At 57.7% G+C, this 20374-nt stretch overlaps 1 protein-coding gene across 1 annotated transcript; it reads right to left on the reverse strand.

Moving 5' to 3' along the window:
- Window positions 1-1882: 1882 nt before the first annotated feature.
- ABCD1 (ATP binding cassette subfamily D member 1) lies at window positions 1883-20318 on the reverse strand. The gene is made up of 10 exons (XM_057719419.1): window positions 19046-20318; window positions 16087-16267; window positions 9861-10003; window positions 9604-9772; window positions 8996-9094; window positions 6333-6474; window positions 5785-5930; window positions 3541-3625; window positions 3113-3238; window positions 1883-2968 (listed from the first exon to the last, which is right to left on the reverse strand). Exons 1-10 carry the CDS (start codon window positions 19952-19954, stop codon window positions 2761-2763), a joined length of 2208 nt encoding a protein of 735 aa, XP_057575402.1. The 5' UTR covers window positions 19955-20318; the 3' UTR covers window positions 1883-2760.
- Window positions 20319-20374: the final 56 nt, after the last annotated feature.

Here is a 20374-nt window from a genome sequence, read left to right on the forward strand (position 1 = left end):
TCAGATAAAACACAGTCTATCTCCCATGCCCCAGATGGGAGACCAAGCACCTCCTGCCCAGGCCATCCACGCGTCTCTTTGACCACCAGCTGTCTCTCTACTGGCTGATGCCCCCTTGGACGATCCCCAGCCTGGAACTCTCAGCCAGTGCACCCTCCTAGTGCCTACTCATCAATTCCGCTGGGGCCGCAGGCCTGGGCCCAGCAAGCGCTATCGGGCAACACTTTGTCCCTGACCTGTCCCTTCTTCAGCAAAGGGTGCCATCGCCCACCCGGCCACTCAAGGCAGAACCCAGGGGTCACCTTGACTCTCACCCCACCTGTCCCCTCCCCCAGAGTCTAAGGTACCCGCCCCGCCCATGACTTCTAATCTCGCTCTACTCCATCTGGGATTTCAGGCCTCAGCACGTCTGGCCCGGGTTGCATCAAGCGGTGTGCTCCTTCACCCGTCTACCTTTCTCTCTATCTCTTTACCTATGATCCATCCATCCATCATCACCACCAGTCTATCATCTCTATTATCTATCAGTCATCAATCACCTCTATCTCTTTATGATCAATGGATCTATCATCTATTTTTTGAGGTTAAACTCACATAACACAAAATTAAGCCTTTTAAAGTGCACAATTTGTTGGCATTTAGCATACTGACAATACTGTGCAACCATCACCTCTATAGTTCCAGACCATTCTCATTAGCCCCAAAGGAGGAAACCTTGTCCCCATCAGTAGTCACTCCCCAGCCCCTGGCACCCACTGGTCTGCTTTCTTTGTCAAGCTGAATAATACTCCATTGTATGACGAGACCACATTTTGCCTGTCCATTCATGTGTTGATGGACGTTTGGGTTGTTTCCACTTTTGGTTATCATCAATAGTACTGTTAAGAATATTCATGTATAAGGTTTTGTTGTTGTTGTTGTTGTTTTTAATATTTATTTGGTTGTGCCAGGTCTTAGTTGCGGCATGCATGTGGGATCTAGTTCCCTGACCAGGGATCGAACCCGGGCCCCCTGCACTGGGAGTGCGGAGTCTTAACCACTGCACCACCAGGGAAGTTCTATGTATAAGGTTTTGATTGAATATCTATTTTCCATTCTCCTGGGTCTAAATCTCCGAGTGGAAGTGCTGGGCCACATGGGAAGTCTATGCCCAGCTTTCCAGGACCTGCCACACTGTTCCCCACAATGGCTGCCCCAATTCCGTTCCCACCAGCAGTGGATGAGGGCCAAGTGCGGTGCTCTTGCCTCCCTCCAAGCAACCCTCCACACAGCCCCCTTTAAGCATAACTCCCGTGTTGTTTCCATCCTGCCGAAAACTCTTCAGTGGCTTCTTGTTGCTTCCGGGGTCAGTCCAGGCTCTTCAAGCGTGGCCCCGGCCCCTCCCTTCCCCCTTGATACTTGGCACTGATATCCTGCATCTTCCTCCTGATTCAGCCAGGACCTCTGCACAAGCGTCCCCTTTCCCAGAAGGTCTAGAAGCACTGTGTTCCTGCTGCTCCTCGCCTGGATGGCTCAGGACTCTTCCTCCTCCGGGTGCCCCGCCAGTCCTCTTGGCAGCTCACTGTTCTCCTCTCGGTATCTCTCTCGAAGCTCCTCATGGGTGGACTGGACCTCGGCCCTTCCTGTCCACCCTGGCACAAGGTCGGGCTGGGTCCAGAGTCCTTTTCCGGCTCAGCCATTATTTTTGTGAGATGCTGCTGATGCCACCTCCCCGCTGCCACGTCTGCCGGAGAGCGTGCAGGGGCAGCATCTTCGGCTGGGGTGTGGCTCAAGGTTCCTCCTCCCCCCCAAGGCCAACCGCTGCCCCTTCTGCCTCTCTCCCAAGCCCCGGCGGACAAAGAGGCTGGGAGGCAGGACCATATTCTCCACGGAAGGTGTTTACTGAGGAACTGAGGGAGGCTCCCTGACCCGAGGGCTGAGGGCCCAAAAGGCACACGGCGGTGCGGCAGCGGGGTTTCCCTCTCGGGTGGGGGGCTGTCTTTGCAGAGACAGTTTCCCCGCTGACCCCTCTTTGGCACTGAACTGGGCACAGCGGTGCCCTCATGCCCGGCAGCCCCAGCGTCCATCGCCCCTCGCCTGCTGGCCCGCCCCCACCCACCCCAGGGTGGTTGGCAGTGTAGGCTGGTGGGGTGGCGGGGGCCAGCAGAGGGCTGGCTGAGAGGCCCAGGCCGCTCTCCCCCGCTGGCAGGGTGCTCATGTTGGTGATGGAGATGGTTACAAACAAGAATTCAATAAATTAGCTTGAAGGAGACAGGGCTAGGGACGGAGCGGGCCGGGGACTACATTCTTGTCACTGCTCGGTAGGAAATGCTGTGCAATTCTTCCTCCTGAGAGCTCTGTGGGATGACGGGTGCAGAGAAGGGGCACAGATGACGAGTCCTGTCTCACTGCGGGTCCCACGTGGCTGTGAGGGATGGACCGTGATGTCTCCAAGGGACGGCAGAGGAGGGAATGGGGGGACTCCAGCCTCGGGAGGTGCCGCCCAGCAAACGCCAAGGCTCCCGGACACAGGCTGGGGCTGTGAGTGGGGGCTCGCCTCTGGCCCCTCTCCCCTTTCCCTCACCCACCGGGCCCGGGACGTGGGCACAAGTTTCACTGGTTGTCCTCTGGGAGGCCTGGGAGGACAGCAAAGCATGCAGGGTGGGCCCGAGGCAGGGTGGGACGGCGGGGCGGGGCTGGGTGGGCAGGCACCGTTTCCTTCATGTGGTCCGAGGGCTTGGGCAGGAGCGGGGGCCGAGGGCTAAGTGCCAGGGCCCTCTGTCAGGTCGCAGCGCCCTGGAGGACCCCGGGGCCTTGGCCCAGGATCTGGCAGAGCTCCTGGAGGCGTCGCTGCATCTTGGGGATGCCCGCCAGCTGCTGCTCAAGCCGCTGCTTCTCCTCAGTCAGGCTCAGGCGAGTGGCCGAGTCCAGCTTCTCGAACTTCCAGCCGCCCTCCCCATCAAACTGTAGCAAGTGTGTGTGGTACTTCCTGCACCAGGAGAGGGAGCGTGAGGTTGTTCGGCAGGAGAAGCTTGCTGGGCCGCCAGGACCCTCTGCCCCTCTGACGGCAGCACCGCCCCCTCCCCAGCGACAAAGCCATGGGGCGCCACTCGCAGAAAGGGAGGGCACCTACCACAGGGAGGGTCGGTGGGTGATGGAAAGCAGGGCGATGCCTGCATCCTTGGCCGCCTGGAAGATCTTGCCCTCCACGTCGATGCTCACGGCGCTGGTACACTCATCCAGGAGGGCATACTTGGGCCTTGGGGGTGGGGGCCGAGCGGGTGAGGCTGTGGACCCTCATGGCTGACACCCCAATCTGCATGTTGAGCCCAGCTCCTTGTGGCCCCATCCCTGCTGGGCCCTGGGGGGGCAGGGCAAGGCCTCCTAGTGGTGCTGCCCGCCCCTCTTAAGGAGGTCCCAGGCAACGTGGATGCCGAGCAGGCTCCTGGGCTGTCCCATGAAGCCTCCTGGGAGCACCCAGGCAGCACTTTTGTGTCTGCCGCTGGCTCGGAGGACTCCCAGTGCCCAAGAGAGCCCAACCACCAGGACAGTGCAGCTCACCTATGGTAGAACATGCGGGCCATGCCGACTCTCTGCTTCTCGCCCCCTGACAGAATGTCCTTCCAGTCACACACGGCCTCCCAACCTGGCGGGGACAAGGGTCATTGTTCATTTCAACAAGGGCTGACCAGCTTCTGCAGAGGGCCCAGGCGCAGGCATGGCAGGGGTGGCGGGAGGGCCTGGGGTTGCTAGGAGGGGCTAGGGACACACGTAACAGTGGAACACGGCAGCGCACATGATTCAGGGATGTGTGCTCTGGGGACTTGTCCATCTGTGGGGACACCATAACGGCTCAAAAGAGTTGGGACCAGAATTACATCCCCTCTAAGAAAAGACACATGGGAGTCCTCACCCGCAGGACCCGAAATGCCACCGCATTTGGAGACAGGGTGTTTACAGAGGGGATGGAGTTACAGTGAGGTCACTGGGGTGAGCCCTCATCCAATGGGACTGGTGTCCTTATAAAAAGGGGACATTGGGAGACGCAGACACGCACAGAGGAAAGACGATGTGAAGACCCAGGGAGCAGACGGCATCTACAAGCCCAGGAGACACGCCTGGAATAGACCTTCCCTCACAGCCCGCAGAAGGAACCACCCCTGCCCACGCCTGGATCTTGGACCTCCAGCCTCCACAACTGGGGGATGATATGTTTCTGCTGTTTGCCCCACCCAACCTGTGGTGCCAGCAAACTCACACAGGACCTAACGGGGCGCTAACATGTGGGCAGCAGTCATGGCAGAGCCCCAAGGATGGCTGTGGTGGTCTCTCCAGAAGGCTTCTTACCCACAGGGACCGGGCCTGTGCGTCCCTGCTTGGGGGAGAACATCAGCCGGGCTCGGGAGGGTTGCTCGGATGAGGAGGTGACTGGGTGATTCATCAGAAACGCCTCCTCGCCTGCTCCCTCCACCGTCTTTCCAGAGAACTAGAGTTTTTGGCAGAGCATGTGGCCACCCCCTAAAAAGACTACATCCCCGAGCTTGCCCTGATGGGAGGTTTAACCACAGGACTATAATTCTGGCCAATGGAGTATAAGTATAAATGTTACACACGTGGCAGCTTCTGGAACTTTCTTTAAAAGAAAGACGGCATTCACTCTATGATTTCCCCCCATCCCCATCATTTTCTCCATCCTATGGCCTGGAATATGATGTGATGCTGAAGCAGCCGCCTTGGGCCGTGAGGTGACCTTGGGAATGGAGGCCACATATAGCAGAGCGACCTCGGGGTCTTCATGGCGTGGGGCCGCCTCTACCAACCGTGGCCTGCCTTCCTTAGGACTTCTATGTCCCAGTAGGACGAACTTATAAATGAATTGAGCCACTGTGGGTGGGTGGTTCCATTACTCAAAGCTGAACTTGATGATAATGGGGTGTCACAGTCAGCCTTGGGGGCCCCAGGCACTCAGGGGTGCGTGGAGCCCAGGAGGAGGGGTGCACGCCAAGGGTGAGCCAAAGAGGCCCGACCAGACCGGAGGAAGCTGGGGATGAAGCTTTGCAGGGACCATGGCAACCAGGGCAGGCCCGGGAGAAGCTGCCCCAGTGAATTCACCACCCGCGGCCCCCTTTCTGCACAGGCGACATCTGGGAAGAACCGTCATGAGTCAACCGCCATGTCCTACAGCCCTATGTGTCCTCACAGGTGCGCTCATTAACTGCCGGCACTGAGGGTGACCCTGGTACCTGGCCCCTCTACAGGTGGTCAGAGTCTCAAGAGGGCAGGCTTCGCTCAAGGTCAAGCTGCCCCTCAGTAGCCGAGGCAGGACTCAGAGCTCTGCCACTCAGCTTTCGGTGTGAAAATCCAAAATCTGGTAGCTGGGCTGCCCTCGCCTCCTCCGCCCCTCTGGGCATGACGGGCATTTAAAGACCAACCCGAGAAGCCCCTGAGCAATGCGTTCTCTGGCCATCAGCCTGTCCTTCCCTCCTGTAGATCTCTTCCCAGGGAACACACCCCCTAGCCTTGAACCAGACACGTGGGTGGGCAGACATCCCCCGCCATCTCCGGCTCCCTTTCTGAGTGGAGCACACTCAGGCGAGCTGGGGTGGGCTGCCTCCTGTCGTCTTCCCTGGGGCGCGGGGCTCTCCAGGCCACACAGCGTGTGGTACTCCTGAGTGTTGGTTGGGGGAATCTTCATCCCGCAGGGGCGGGGGCGGCAGCAGATTCCCCAGCCGAGTCTTTGGACAGAGGACGACTGATGGACAGCTTCCCCTGTGGCACTGAGGGGTCAGATGCCCCTTCCCCTACCTCCTTCCCGCTGCAGGATGTGGTTCAGGTGCACGATGTCCAGAATGGCTTCCAGGTGCTGCTCTGAATAGCCCTTCCTTCGCATATCCTCCACTGAGTCCGGGTAGATCACTTGGTCACGCAAGGAGCCCATAGACATGTAGGGCCTGTGGGAGAGCCGCGTGTCCGCCAAGGGAAGGGTGGCCCAGCTTCCCTGCTGATGCCCTGTGCCTGAGTGGACTCCGGCCTGTCCGAGGGGGCTGGCAGGAAGGCCACAGGCCCCTCTGCGCCGCGTGCCACACCCACCCACCCACACAGCCTGCACGCAAGCATCATGGCACACGTGCAGATACACGCTCACACACACTCATGCGTGCACACGCACCCCACAGCTGTGGAGCTGACAGGCGAGCGGGTTAGGGTGGGGTGGCAGGTGGAGGTGCCACAGCCCCTCGGACTCGGGGGCAGCATCTCACTGTCCTCTGCCCAGGCCTCAGGCCCTGTCACCTCCCTCTCCCCTCTCACGTGCTGGGCAGGCCCCCCAGTGGCCCCATCACCCGACCGCTCACCTCTGGGGGATGTAGAACATACGCTGGGGTGGGGGCTTGTAGAGCACGCCGCCGTAGGTGGGCCAGAGCCCACCCAGGATCCGGAACAGAGAGCTCTTGCCGCAGCCGTTGGGACCGGTGATGAGCAGGTGCATGCCCTCCTCTACCTGCAGAGGCAGCAGCTGTGGGACCTGGCCCGGGCCTCCCTCCTCTCACCTGCGGCCCGCCTGACAGCCTCAGAGAGCTCCCCGCACCCAGCACACGCCATCCTCCATCTCTTGGTGAGAAATAGCAGGGCCCTGAGGGTGAGCTCTGGCATCCCGAGCCCTAAGCTGCCGCCTGTTTCGGGCAGCGGCTGGTCTCCGAGGGCCCCGACACGCCCAGAGAGCAGCGACCAGCAGGAGGAGGGCCTGCTCCGCCCCAGAAGGCGGCCGGCAGCCCAGCCACCCCACTTCACCCAGAAGCCAAGTGTCCAGCGCCTCAGGCTCCCCAATGAGCTGGTTACATGATGTCCGCTGGGCTTCTGGGAACACCTGCTTTGGGAAAAAGGCCACCCAAGCTGGCAGCGAGCATACAGATGGCAGGACGCCTGCCGTCCTCGGGGTGGAGAGGGTGTGAGACACGGAGTCAGCAACACTAAGGGCCTTCCAGCTGGCGCGGTCCTTGCGAGACCCGACAGCGCGGCAGATGCGCGTGTCCGCCTGGTTTCTCTCGATCAGTGCCAGGGGCTGAACTGTGTCCCCTCAGAGTCATATGTTGGAGTCCTAACCTCCAGGATCTTAGAATGTGACCTTACTTGGAAATAGAGTCTTTGAGATATAATTATTAAATTTAGATGAGGAGTGGGGTGTGATCCAGTGTGACCCTGATCCAGTGTGACCTGGTGTCTTTATAAATAGGGGACATTTGCACACAGAGACATGCGCACAGGGAGAGTGCCATGTGAAGATGAGGGCAAAACACCAGAAGCTGGGAGAGGCCTAGACACCCTGATCTGAACTTCTGTTGGTTGAGCCCCTCTCTTTGTTGTCCTTTGTTAGACTATCAACTCCCTTGGGCAGGGCCCAGGCCTCGCTCCGTCCAGATGCAGGAGGGCTGGTTGGTCAGGCCCTGGCTCCTCCGCGTGCCTGGCCCCCGGAGAGCTGCCTTGGCCCCAGCTAGCTCCACAGCTGCCTCCCTTGTCTCCTTCCCTGCATCTCTCCAACCGCCCTCCTCACCCCATCACCTGGCTGATCAGGGCCAGGAACTGCTCCCCGTTCCCAACATCTCCCAGCCCCAGAGCCCAGCTCCACCAGCAGCTCTGCCAGGACAGAGCTCTTGCTTGGCCCCCGGTCACCCCTTCTTTACCTGACCTCGCTTTCTAACCAGCCGTGCCCCTGCTCACCAGGGCCTCTGGGCTTTGCCCACCTGGGCGTCCACTGGGCCTGCCTGGAAACCATTCACCTTGGATAAACCGGCCATCTGTGGCACCCCCCACACCCCAAGGGTGACTACTTCCAGGGGCAACGGGGATCGCACCACTGGCTTGTGTCCAGCCTACAACTGGCTCTCAAGACCCCTCTCAGCAGATCAAGGAAAGGAGCTCCAGGCACTGGCCCTTCCTGCTTATTCCCTACCTTGCTGTGGCTTCTGCTGCCCTGGCTCCTTAGCCGGGCACACGCAGCCCCGGAGGGACCTGGCCCCGCAGTCCCCTGGTTCCTCATCCTAGCCCTCTTCTTCACCACGATGCCTGCCTGCCTGCCTGCCTGGGGGCTCCTGGGTGAAGCTTCACGTGACCTTTACTCCCCAAGGGATGGTGATGGCCCTTCCTGTGGCCCTCGCTGGACCCTGGACAGCCGTCTAACCCAGGATCTTTTTTTTTTTTAAGTGTTTTTGCGGCCACACTGGGCAGCATGTGGGATCTTAGTTTCCTGACCAGGGATGGAACCTGCACTCTCGGCAGTGGAAGCGTGGAGTCTTCACCACTGGACCGCCAGGGAAGTCCCTAACCTGGGACCTTTGTAACCCTTGAGGGCTCCCCTGATTCACCTCTGGTTTCCAGTGTCCAGCCTGGAGCTCAGGGAACATGAGTTGAATGAATGGATGAATGAACAGTTCCCACCCCAGGGCTCCCTTGACTTTCACCCCCTGGCCCTGTCCGAAGCCCTGCCTGCAGACGCAGGTGACTAGTGGATGTCGGCCCCCAGGGCATCCTCTCCACAGACAGCTTGCGTAGTGGCTGAAAGCTCTCCATGGGCCAGGCTGTGCGGGCACACACCTGCCCTGGGGGCCTCTCAAAGTAGATCTGTGGGACCTCAAGCCCAGGTCGGTGGAAGAGAATCTCTGTCATCACAGCTGGAGTTGGACCACAGTCCCCAAGTCCTAGGCTTCTCAGGGACAGGGGTGGGGTGTGGGGTGCTGGCAATGATAGGGCCAGGAGCCTTTGGGTGACTCTTGCTCAATCCTGGTAATCGCTGGTCTTTTTTCTTAGCTCTGACGCCACTGCCCCAGGACTAGCAGTCAGAGACACGTTGGTCTTTCACCCTGAGCTCAGGTTGCCTGCCACATAGACCTGTGGTCAATAGCTCCCGACAGCGCAGGCAGGCTGGCTGGGCTGGGCGCTGAGGCAGGTGCAAGAGGCCAGGCCCACAGCTCGGCTCAGCCCCGCCCATGCTTCCAGGTTGGTGCTCCCCTCCCCCCTCGACCTACCCTGATGTTGAGGCTGGCCACCACCACCTCTCCTGTGGGCGTAATGATGGGGATGTTCTCACACACGATGCCCTGCTCCACATCCACCACTTGGCCTGGAGAGAGAATGCAAGGAAGGGAGAGAAGGAACAGAGATCTCCCTCCACCTTCTGGTGGGTTCTGTGTGCCCCCAACCCCCAACAGCATGCCAGTGTGTGGCCCAGGGGCCCTTGGGAATACAGTCAGGCGTCCCAGCAGCTGACCATGCGGGCGCCACCCTCCATCCATTCCTGCAGCCCCCCATCACCAGCACCATCTGAGAGGCGGCACCAATGCTTGGGGTCTCTTCCACAGCACCCTGGCCCCTACTGCAGCCTCCAGCTTTCTCTCACTGCCTGCATGGGTGAGCGATCCCCTCCACTCGCGGACCATGCCCCCCTCTCTTGCAAAGAGAAATTCTGGCCAGGGCACCTGGAAGGGACTAAGCGTGTGAGCAGGGAGGCCAGCAGCAACTGCTCTGTCGGGGCCACAACTTGCCCAGGAAGCCCTCTGGGGGGCACCGCACAGCCTGTGGTGGGAGGGCTGCGACCGGGGCGGGGGGGCTCTTTGGAGAGGGCGCCCTTACCTCGGATTTGCAGGGGCCCCTCCACACGGACACCAGATTTCACCACAGCCCCGGACCCTGCCTGAGTGTCCTCTGGCTCCCCGGGCCTCTTGAAACGGCAGTGCCGGACGTCTTCAAATACCTGGAACATCTCGTGGACCCGCGCTGTGTAGCCAGCCAGCTCTGTCACCTGAAGGGAGGGTGACCCTGGCTCAGCCCCTGCCAGTGGGGACGAGAGAAGGGGAGATGGCAGGGGTGTGGGCCGGGTCAGGGGTTACCTCCTTGTAGGACAACATGACCCGCTCGATGGCGTCTGCAGCAGCTGTGAGGAGGTTGCGGGCGACGGTAAAGGCTTCTGTGCGCTCACTCACCAGCTCCTCCTCCTTCATCTCCAGGGCCACCTTCTTTGCCACCTCTGAGTCTGCAGAGCACAGCAAGGGCAAGGACAGTGGAAAATCAAAACTGACCCACTGGGGGAGAGAGCAGTCTGTTCAGCAAATGGTGCTTGGACAACCAGGTATCCACATGCAAAAGAAGGAGCCCCACTTCACACCACACACAAACACTAACACAAAGTGGAGGACCAGCCTACACATAAGAACTAAGACTACACAACTCTTAGAAGAAAGCAGGGGTAAGCCTTCATGCCCTGGGATTAGGTATGGCTCCTGAAATACGACACCAAAAACACAAGTAACAAAAGCAAAACAGGTAAGTGAGCTTCATCAAAAGTAAAAGGTTTGGGGCACCAAAGTAAATCATCCAGAAGGTGAAAACACAACCTGTACACTCGAAGATAATATCTGCAAATCATATATCTGATAAGGGCCTAGGTCCCAGAATACATAAAGAACTTTTTTCAATTCAACAATAAAGATACAAACAACCCAATTAAACAATGGGGAAAGGATCCGCATAAACATTTCCATTGTAAGATACACAAATGGCCAATAAGCACAGGAAAAGATGTTCATTAGTCATCAGGGAAACACAAGATCAAAACTGCGATGAGACACCACTTCACACTCACTAGGATGGCTATAGTTAAGAAGAGAGTAACAAGTGTTGGTGAGGAAGTGGAGCGCTTGGCCCCTGAGACACCGCTGGGGGAGGTGAACAATGGTACCGCCACTGTGGAAGACAGTTTGGCAGTTCTTCCAAATGTGAAACAGAGAGTTACCAAATGACCCAGCAATTCCACTCCTAGGTGTACCTATATCCAAGAGAGTGAAAACAGAGGTCCACACAAAAAATTATACATGAGTGTGCATTATTCATAAGAGCCAAAAGGTAGAAACAACCCAAATGTCTACCGATGGATGAATGCATAAACAAAATGTGGCAGGTATACACATACAATGGAACATTATTCAGCCATAAGAAGGAATAAAGTACTGATTCATCCTACAACACGGATGAATTGTAAAAACACAATGCTAAGTAAAAGAAGCCAGATACAGAAGGCCACATACTGTATGATTCCATTTACATGGAATGTCCAGAAGAGGCAAACCCATAGCGACAGAAAGATCAGTGGTTTCCAGGGGCTGCAGGGTGGGGTGGGGAGTGACTACTAATGGGTCCGGCCTTTCTTTTTGGGGTGGTGACAATGTTCTAGACTTAGATAGTGGTGATGGTTGCACAACTTTGCGACTATATCAAAACCCACTGAATTGTACCCGTAAAAAGGCTGAATTGTATGGTATGTTAATTACATCTCAATAACGCAGGTATGGACTTCCTAGGTGGTGCAGTGGTAAAGAATCCGCCTGCCAATGCAGGGGACACGGGTTCGAGCCCTGCCCTGGGAAGATTCCACATGCCATGGAGCAACTAAGCCCATGTGCCACAACTATAAAAAAAAAAAAAAAGTAATAACGCAGGTATTGCGTCCTGCACTACAACGGCAGCCCCTCCCAGATCTCTCAAACAGGAATATCCCCTCTCAGACCTCCACGCTAACCCACATCGCCCTCCTCTCTCCCCTTGCTGCCGCATTCTGTGGCCATCCTCAATGCGACTATTTCTCCCCAGGAGCCTGCTCCTGTCTTGACTTGCTTTTTTCTTTTCTGTCTCACTTGAGAGCCCATGGTTACTCACCCAACCCTCTCTTGTCAATGGCCTTGACACCCTTGACCCTTGGATCCCCGAGAGGGGCAAGGCTTTTAAACAAGGAATATTCTGGAAATGGTGACGGGAAGCAAGGGGGACTCAGCAACTCTGAGGACTAACTCTATCCAGGGCCATAAATGGATCTGAGGTTGGAGCCTCAAGGATACGATGGCAGGGGTGGGGTGGGAAGGGGCAGGAAGCCAGGCCAGGGCAGGTGCAGTGTGGGGTGGATTAGGGCAGGACGGCTGGCCAGAGCACCAGGAATCCAGGGAACTGGGTGGGGGAGGAGAGTGGTGTTTCTGACCGTCTAAGGTCCCGGACCTTCCTTCCCACCATACTCCTAGGCAGGGGGACACAAACCCTCCTCCCCAGATATCCTGAGAGCTGGAAAGGGACTGCGCACAAAGGGAAAGGGTCTGCAGGGTGGAGGGCCCTGGCAACAGCGCGTACCTCCCTAGAGACAGCATGACCTCCTGCAGCTTTCCTCCGAGCCTCAGGGGCTATGACGAGTGCCCCAGAGCCAGACACCCGACAGCTGTTCTTGGCCAGGCTGTCCCTCCCTGGTCCTCCAGCTTGGCAGTGTCAGCAGGCCAGAAGGGCAAAGGTGGCTACGCCTTCCCCTGTTGATAATCGCCTGCCTCATCACCCGGTTCCCAGCGCTCTCAGTCTCCAGTTACTGGGAACACAGCAGGGACAAAACAGACAAACCTCTGGCCTCCTTAAGTCTAAAGTGGCAGAACCGCGATAAGGCAGGTGGAGCAGATGGGCTGTTCAGCGCTTTGAAGAGCAGCGAGACAGGGGAGGGGGAGAGAAGAGCGGGGGGTGCAGGGTGGTCAGGGCAGGCCTCACCTAGACGGTGCCTGTGAGCAAAGCTTCCACAGAGGGCAGGAGGAGGCCGTGAGATGGCAGATGAAGGAACATTCCTGGCACAGTGAGGAGGAGCAAAGGCCCTGAGGCAGAAGCAGGCCTGGTGTTTCGGGGAAGGCCAGTGAGACAGAAGTGGAGTGAGCAAGGGGGATGGGAGCGGTCCACACGTTCACAGATGACTGGCTATAAGGGCCATGAGGGTAGGGACAGGAGCTCAGGCCTCTGAATTGCACTCAAAGCTCTACACAGCACAGGCTCCAAAAAGTCCTAGGCCTTCAGCGGAGGGAGAGGCCTCAGGGACTAGACAGGCTGAGCTGTGCCTAGTGCCAGCCTCAGAGGGAAGTGGCCACAGGCACTTCCTCACTGAAACCACAGGTTGGTTTCCTCCTGGGTCCATTCCCATGCTCCTGGCCTAAATCAAGGCCACCTTTGTATAGGTCCATTGGTGGAAGCAACTACCCTCTCAAATTTGATCTTTCCTCTTGGAGGTCACCCACAGAGGGACAGACAGCCGAGGGTACGGAAGCCCCAAGGGAGAGACACCTATAGGGAGAGAATCAGAGAGACTTCTAGTTTTGAGACTTGCAAGTCAGACTCTCTCTCTTTACATATCACTGAAAATCCTCTTACTACCAAATTGCATAACATATAACACCTTTTAAATCAGAGCTGTGCTTGCATGGAAGCAAGGGAAATTCCCAGGAGCGAGAAGAGAAGCCTGTAGCCAGGTGCTCCTGTGACATCCCCAGAGACAGAGAAGATGGGAGCTTCTGTCATATAGCCAGGGCTCTAGGTGCAAGGACCAAGATGTCTCCTCTAGATCAGGAAAACTAGGGAGTTAGGAATATCATTAGACTAGCGTAACGTGAGTGGGGCTCTAAAGTATGGTCAAGAATTAGATGTGCAGGGACTTCTCTGGTGCCACAGTGGTTAAGAATCCGCTTGCCAATGCAAGGGACACAGGTTTGATCCCTGGTCTGGGAAGATCCCACATGCCATGGAGTAACTAAGCCCATGCACTGCAACTACTGAAACCCACATGCCTAGAGCCTGTGCTCCACAACAAGAGAAGCCACTGAAATGAGAAGCCCGTGCACCATAACGAAGAGTAGCCCCTGCTTGCCACAACTAGAGAAAGCCCGCGCACAGTAATGAAGACCCAACACAGCCAATAAATAATTTTTTTTAAAAAAGGATTAGATGTGCAAAACAAAGAAAGAAGGACTTTTTGGACAGGAGAAGCAATAATAAACTAGTTACAATGAAGAATTAATTTGAATGTTAGGAATACAGTTAATAAAACCATTAATTACTCATGTTTAAAAAAAAAAGTCTCCTCTAAGAATTTGTCATTTGTGTCTGGGATTCAAATTAACATCACTTCCAAGTTCAGGAACCTCTCCTCCCCAAGTGGAGAAGTTAACATGAAAATAGCCTCCAACTGGTTCATTACTTGGCTACAATAAAAGCAAATGTGGCTGGGGAATCCTTCCTTCCAGTTAGGCTACTCAGAGTTCCCACAGAAGTCTGGTTGCAAAACCCACAAGGACCACGAGCAAAGAAGAGTGGCAGATGGAAGATACAGCTGGCTTGGACCCTCAAGAATTCAGACAACCGAATAGCTGCATAGAGACCACAGAATAAACATGATTAATACAGCAGGCGGCAGAACTTTACAGAAATAGTCATTGAAATTAAAAACAATTCAAATTAGGGACTTCCCTGGTAGTCCAGGGGTTAAGACTCTGCGCTTCCAGACTTCCCTGGTAGGGGAAGAAGGCGGATTCTTAACCCACAGTGGGGTTAAGAATCTGCCGGCCAACGCAGGGGACACGAGTTCGATCCCTGGTCCAGGAGGATCTCATATGCTGTGGAGCAACTAAGCCCATGCGCCACAACGACTGAGCCTGTGCTCTAGAGCCCGCATGCCACAACTACTGAAGCCCATGCACCTAGAGCCCGTGCTCCGCAACAAGAGAAGCCACTGCAATGAAAAGCCCAAGCACCGCAATGAAGAGTAGCCCTCACTCACTGCAAGAGAAAGCCCGTGTGCAGCAACGAAGACCCAAGCAGCACCCCCCCCCCAAAAAAAAAGAAAGAAAAAGAAAAGAAAAAAGGAAAAAAAGACTATGCTACTAGTGCAGGGGGCATAGGTTCAATCCCTGGTCAGGGAACTAGATCCCACATGCCGCACAGAGCAGCCAAAAAAAGAAAAAAAAATCAAATTAGATGCAGCCAAAGAGAAAACTAGCAAATGAGTGAGCAGGAAAATCTGAGGAAACCTCCCAGGATTTAGCACAGATAGTGCTAGATGGGGAAGAGGGAAGAGAGACTGAGAGCCGCAGAGAAGAGAGTGAGAAGACCAGCTCATAGTGAGAGTTCCAGAAGGAAAGAGTAGAAAGAATGGAAGGCAATATTTGAAAAGATAACAGCTGAGAACGTTCCAGAACGATGGAACAATCTGAATATTCAAAGGCCGTACAACAAGTCTCAAGCAGAATAGACAGAAATGCTTCCTAAAGAAACTGCAGAGAAAGAGAAAAGTCTAACCAGGGAGACCATGCTGGCCGCTGAGAGCAGTGAAGCTGATAACAGATTTTCCAATGGAGGCAACGGGATGTGGTCCCCGGGCTGAGAGAGACTGAGCGTCCGCCTCAACTCCCTCACCCAACTACAATCCAGTTTGGGGTAGAGGGGAGGGTAAAATAAAGACACTTTCAGACAAGAAAATCATCTCGAAGCTCCATGATGAAAACCTCACGGTAAGGACTCCTGAAGGACGTCTGTCTGAAGGATGTCTGTCTACAGCGTGAGATGCTGTAAAATAAAGACACTTTCAGACAAGAAAATCATCTTGAAGCTCCGTGATGAAAACCTCACGGTAAGGACTCCTGAAGGACGTCTGTCTGGAGGAGGGTCCCTGGGCTGCGGGGAACGGCTGGTGGGCTGGGCTGCTCCTCTAGTGTTCTAAGCAAGGGCCAGGCTGAGGAGGAGGAGCTATTGATTAACCCAGACTGTTCTCAAGTATGCACATGGACCTTCCAAGGGCAACCACGAAAAGGCTGCAAACAGAATGAATTCCTTGCAAACCAGTACAGGAACAAAACGGCCATCCTTTCCAGTCCCCCCACAGCCTCGGGGAAGAGGGCTCTGCCCTCGACAACCTGCCAGAGCTATTGCAGGCATGGGAAAGCCGAGGCCCAAGCCAGGAAAGGGCTCCCTCAACGTACTTCCCCACCCTCCCCATGCAAGATGGGCCAAGGACAGGGCCAGATGGGCAAGGACGCACACCCCTGGTGAAGGGTGTTCCTGAATCGCAGTCCCTGGGCTTGGCCGAGTGGGACCAAGAAGCGTGAGAGGCTGTAAAGGGGAGCCGCACACAGGGCAGCAGGCGGCGAGGAGCTCCGGGAGACTGTGACATGCCGAGCCCCCCCAACCTCAGAAGTAGAAGAGGCAGGTGGGCTGGCTGAGCCCTGGGCCCTCCCAAGCCTCACTCAGTGGTGCAAGAGGACAGGCCCCTCTCACCTGACTCTGAGTAGCCGGTGGCGGTGATGATGGGGACGGCCACCATGAGCAGCCCCGAGGCGCTCCACATGTACTTCATGAGGAACTGCTCCAACATGACGTACCACAGGCGTTCCAGCAAAATGAGGTTGATCTGCGAAGCCAGGTCCTGGTAGGAGTGCTGCAACAGGGCCAGCTCCACCTGTGGGGATGGGGCACCGGTGAGCCGGAGGCCTGGAGATCAGTTCCACAGGCCATGCCATTTGATGACCAAGACAAGGTTGAAAGCCAGGAGTTAGAACAGGGCCATGTTTACAGGGGAGGTACGGGATCAACATTTCAGCACTGGGGTATAGCAGCGGTGAAGGGGCTCACCCCCTGCCAACTTCCAAGGCCCACACTCCTCCCCTCTTTCCGCTACCTCTTCAGTTGGAATGCTCACCACGCCCCTATTTGCCCTGGACAGCTTCTCTACATGGGCTGAGGGCAGCCACCTTGCCCATTTCTTTGGGCAACTGCTGGGAGGCTACCCTGAACTAAGCGAAGGGCAGCACATGAAGGCAAAAGGCAATAGTTGGTTTTGAAGAACTTGGTTAATAATCTCTACCTGCTTAGGCCCCACCTCCCTCTACTTTCCCACAATTCCTCAGGGTGAGAAACCTGCAGCGCATTCTCCCACAGGAACCTGCAGGGCACACTCCCAAGCCAGCTCGTGCAGGCATCGGCTTCAGGGGACAGCCCCATGCCCAAGCCAGCTGAGGACTCCAGCCCACCGGCTCAGCAGTGGGTGGGCCTCCCCTGCCCTCCCCTCCCCCTTCCTGCACTGGCCACCACCTGCCATCTCTGGAGAGGGACCTGTGCAGGGCCTGGAGAAGAGAGAGCAGGAGAGGGAATGAGAGAGAAAGAGGCTCCCCGGGAGAGCAGTGGTTAGACGGGCGGGGGCAGGGGCTGGAGCGGTCAGGAAGCAGTCACAGCGGGTGCCCATTGGGTCATGGATTTCTTGGGGTGGGGGGCACATGCCCTAGCCCTGCCTTCCCACTCCCGAGCAACAACAGCTGCCTAGCCTGGAACCGTTTCCTTTGCCAAGTGGTTTCACAGCTGATTCTCCATTCGATTCTCACCACGTCCAATTGTGTGTGTATTCTCTTGTCCACTGTAGCCCAGACAGGCAAAGTGACCTGCCCCAGCTCACACAGCCTGGAGGTAGCAAGAGGTATGGAATTTGGACCACATTGGCTGAGCCATTAAGAGAACCAAATTCTTTGACTTATAAAGGTCTACCTACGCTCAAGCCAGTAAGAGGTTGTGTGTGTTTGTATGCGCGTCTAAATAAGCCTCCTCCTTGAAATCCCAGTAACAGCAAAATACCCTGCTGTCTGCCCTCCAGCCAGCCAGTCACCTCTGCCCTAGCTTGCTGATCTAAGCTTGGGCCAGTGTCCATGAGGACATCAGCCAATGGGGACTGGGGTGAGCCACGTGCCTACACAGTAAGGGCAATCAACCCACCCATGAAGGCCCATCACTCCACACTGCTTTCAGCTCTGGCCGAGGCCTAAACAGACAGACTGTGGATGCACACTAGGCCCCTCCTACCCTGGCCGGTGAATCCTCCCCGTGAACATGCTATTTGCTGAAACTAGCCCAGAGGAAGTCCTTCAAAGAGCCAGTGATCTCTCTTCAGGTCTGCGGCACCGCACCGTGGCTTTGCCTCAAGCCAATCTCCTGTTTCTGAAGTGAGCACGCCTATTCTGAGCACCCAGGCAATCCAGGCTCGTGCTGCGAGCTGGCAGGAGTGCTGGCTGGGGCTGACAGTGTAACTGCGGGGAATGTGCCAAGTGCCTCACCCAAGGCCACGGCTGCCTGCCAAGGCCCTGCGGCCCGGGGGACAGGAGAGGAGGAGAGGGGGTTGCGGCTGCAGACCAGGCGCTTTTTCTCCTAATCTGGAGCCCAGCGCACGCCTGGGATGCCCCCTATCTGCTCAGGGATAAACCCTTTTTAAAAATCAGAGACAAGCCTGCCTCTCTGCCTGATGCGACGTGCAGCCAATGAGACAAGGTCTGGGGCACGAGGCCACCTGACCCAGGGAGGACTCATGGGCCTTCAGGAGACGGATGCCATTGTGCCCCTCCCCCAAGAAGCACGGGGGAACCGAAACCAGAGTCGCAGAGAGCCTAGCCGGAGGCAGCTGCAACCCCAGGCACGAGGAAGGGGAGGGGCCGAGGCGAGATAAAGGGAGCACTGGCCTGGAGTAACCTTTTCCAGGCCTGGGCTACTGGCCCTAGCCAGCCCGGCCCCTGACCTGGCCTGCCGGGGAGCTGCACGACTGGGCCCCGGGCGGAAGGGCGGCCACGCTGGGGGCAGGGTGGCCGCCGGGCGGGCAGGAAGTGAGTCCCGCCGCGGTGGCGGCCTGGGCCCAGCATCCCCGGCCCGGGCCTTGGGGAGGTGGCCAAGCCCACAGCCAGGCCGGCCTCCGGGCTCCAGAGTGGGGAAGCCTTGATCTGGAGCGTGGAGCTCTGGCACCGCTGTGGCCGGCACGCTGCGCGCTGCTTATTAACCTCCGCTTGGGCTGAGTCATGCCCATAATGCCCTCCTGCCCGGCCGGCCAGCTGGGCCAGACGCCAGCCTTCAAAGGGCCTGGGGGCCCAGGAGGGGCAAGGCAGCAGGCCGCGTCCCATCATCCCTGCCCCCAGATGGCAGAAGCCTCCTCTCTGTTGGCTGCAAGAATGGGGCAAGCAGGGAGCTCTCTGGTCTCAAATGGCTAGGGTCCCCAGCCCTAAGGCCAGGACAAATGAGGCAGAGAGGAAGCAGAAGTGGCCCAGGGCAATCCCCACCCAGCCTTCCTGCTTCTCCATTACTGTGCCGATCTGGGCTGCCCAAGGCCCTGGCTGATCCACACCTCTGGTATCAGCCATAGGCAGCCCCGGCTTTCCTGACCCCAAGCCCCCAGCCATACGCTTTCCAGCGCCCCAACCTGCCCCACCTCGTGGCCCCCGTAGAAGGCAATCTCCTCCGAGTTGGCCACCACTCGAGAGTGCATGTAGCGCAGCTCCCCCTTCCGCCGCGCCTCCTCTGCCACCAGCTCCCCGAACTTGGGCGAGAAGGCTCGCAGCACATTGGCCGTGAGGAACACCACGAGGCCAGCGATGGCCGAGGGCCAGGCTATGCCGGCCCCGCGGGAGCGGGCCGCTCGCACCAGGGTGTAGGTGGTCACAGCCACGTCCAGGAGCGGCTTGGTAAGGTTGGAGTAGAGGTGGGCCACGGAGGCGGCAAAGGCCACCACATCCTCCGTCAGGGACTGGTCTGGGTTGCGAAGCCGCCCATCCATGTTGCTGACCCGGTAGTAGGTCTGCTGGGAGAAGTAGAGTCTGTAGGCGTGGGTCACCAGCCGGCTGCGGAACGCCAGGGCCAGTTGGCCCTCCAGGTAGCGGATGGCACTGTTGACGAAGGTGGCGGGGAGCGCGATGAGGAGCCACTGCAGGAGCTGCCAGCTGAAGGCCCGGGGGTCCTTGCGCACGATGCAGCGGGCCAGCTGACCGTCCAGGCGGGCCACGTACACCGACAGGAAAGTCCGGCTCACCAGGGCCGCCGAGTGCAGCGCCAGCAGCCCCGTCTCCCGGCACAGGATCCTGGGGAAGAGCAGCCGCAGGAGCCACAGGAGTCGCTGGAAGAACACCCGGTTGACACCGGCCTTGGCCGCTGCGGCAGCGGTGGCCCCAGAGACCTCCTGCGCGGACTCCCTGGCCGGCGCCTGAGGGCCCCTGGCCGGAGCCAGGCATTGCCGCACCAGGGGGTAGATTTTGTGGGCTCCATAGGCCGTGAGGGCCAGGACCACAGCTGTGCGCTTCAGCGTGGTCACCCGCGAGGGCCGGGGGGTAGAGAGCACCGTCATGTCACCTGGGCTGGACTCACGGGGCTGGGACTGGTGCCTGAGGCAGCAGAGGAGGCAGGTGGCTGGAAGGGTGGTGGCTCTGACCCCGGGCTCGTTGTCTAGGCAACTGGAAACCTCGAAGTGGTCCCTGAGACTGTCGCTTTAGGCCACCCGGGTGGTGCTGGGGCCCCTGGTGCGGCGGGCTCAGGGCCCACCAGGGTCGTGGCCTCTTCAGGCAGCTGAGGTGGAGGAACTTGTCAGTCCCCTGCCCCTGGGGTCAGAGCCTCCAAAGGTCTCAGGCAGAGAGGGCGTCTTTTCCTCTCCACCTCCTCCTGCTCCCTGGTGGCGCCCCTCCCCCGGGGCACCGGGCGCGTCCGTCCGCTCCACAGCCTGGCTGAAGCGACTGTGACTCCGCCACCCGCCCAGAATCCGCACCTACCC

The sequence above is a fragment of the Hippopotamus amphibius genome, chromosome X (genome assembly GCF_030028045.1).
Source record: "Hippopotamus amphibius kiboko isolate mHipAmp2 chromosome X, mHipAmp2.hap2, whole genome shotgun sequence".
Classification (NCBI taxonomy): domain Eukaryota; kingdom Metazoa; phylum Chordata; class Mammalia; order Artiodactyla; family Hippopotamidae; genus Hippopotamus; species Hippopotamus amphibius.

What these genes read in the sequence shown, in the direction of transcription:
- ABCD1 (XM_057719419.1), bottom strand. Translation starts at nt 19,954, where the DNA reads ATGACGGTGCTCTCTACCCCCCGGCCCTCGCGGGTGACCACGCTGAAG. An exon ending in CACCGGCTACTCAGAGTCAG is followed by an intron (nt 10,004 to 16,086) that starts GTGAGAGGGGCC and finishes TGTGCTCTGCAG; the next exon opens with ACTCAGAGGTGGCAAAGAAG. An exon ending in ACCCACCGACCCTCCCTGTG is followed by an intron (nt 2,969 to 3,112) that starts GTAGGTGCCCTC and finishes CTCCTGGTGCAG; the next exon opens with GAAGTACCACACACACTTGC.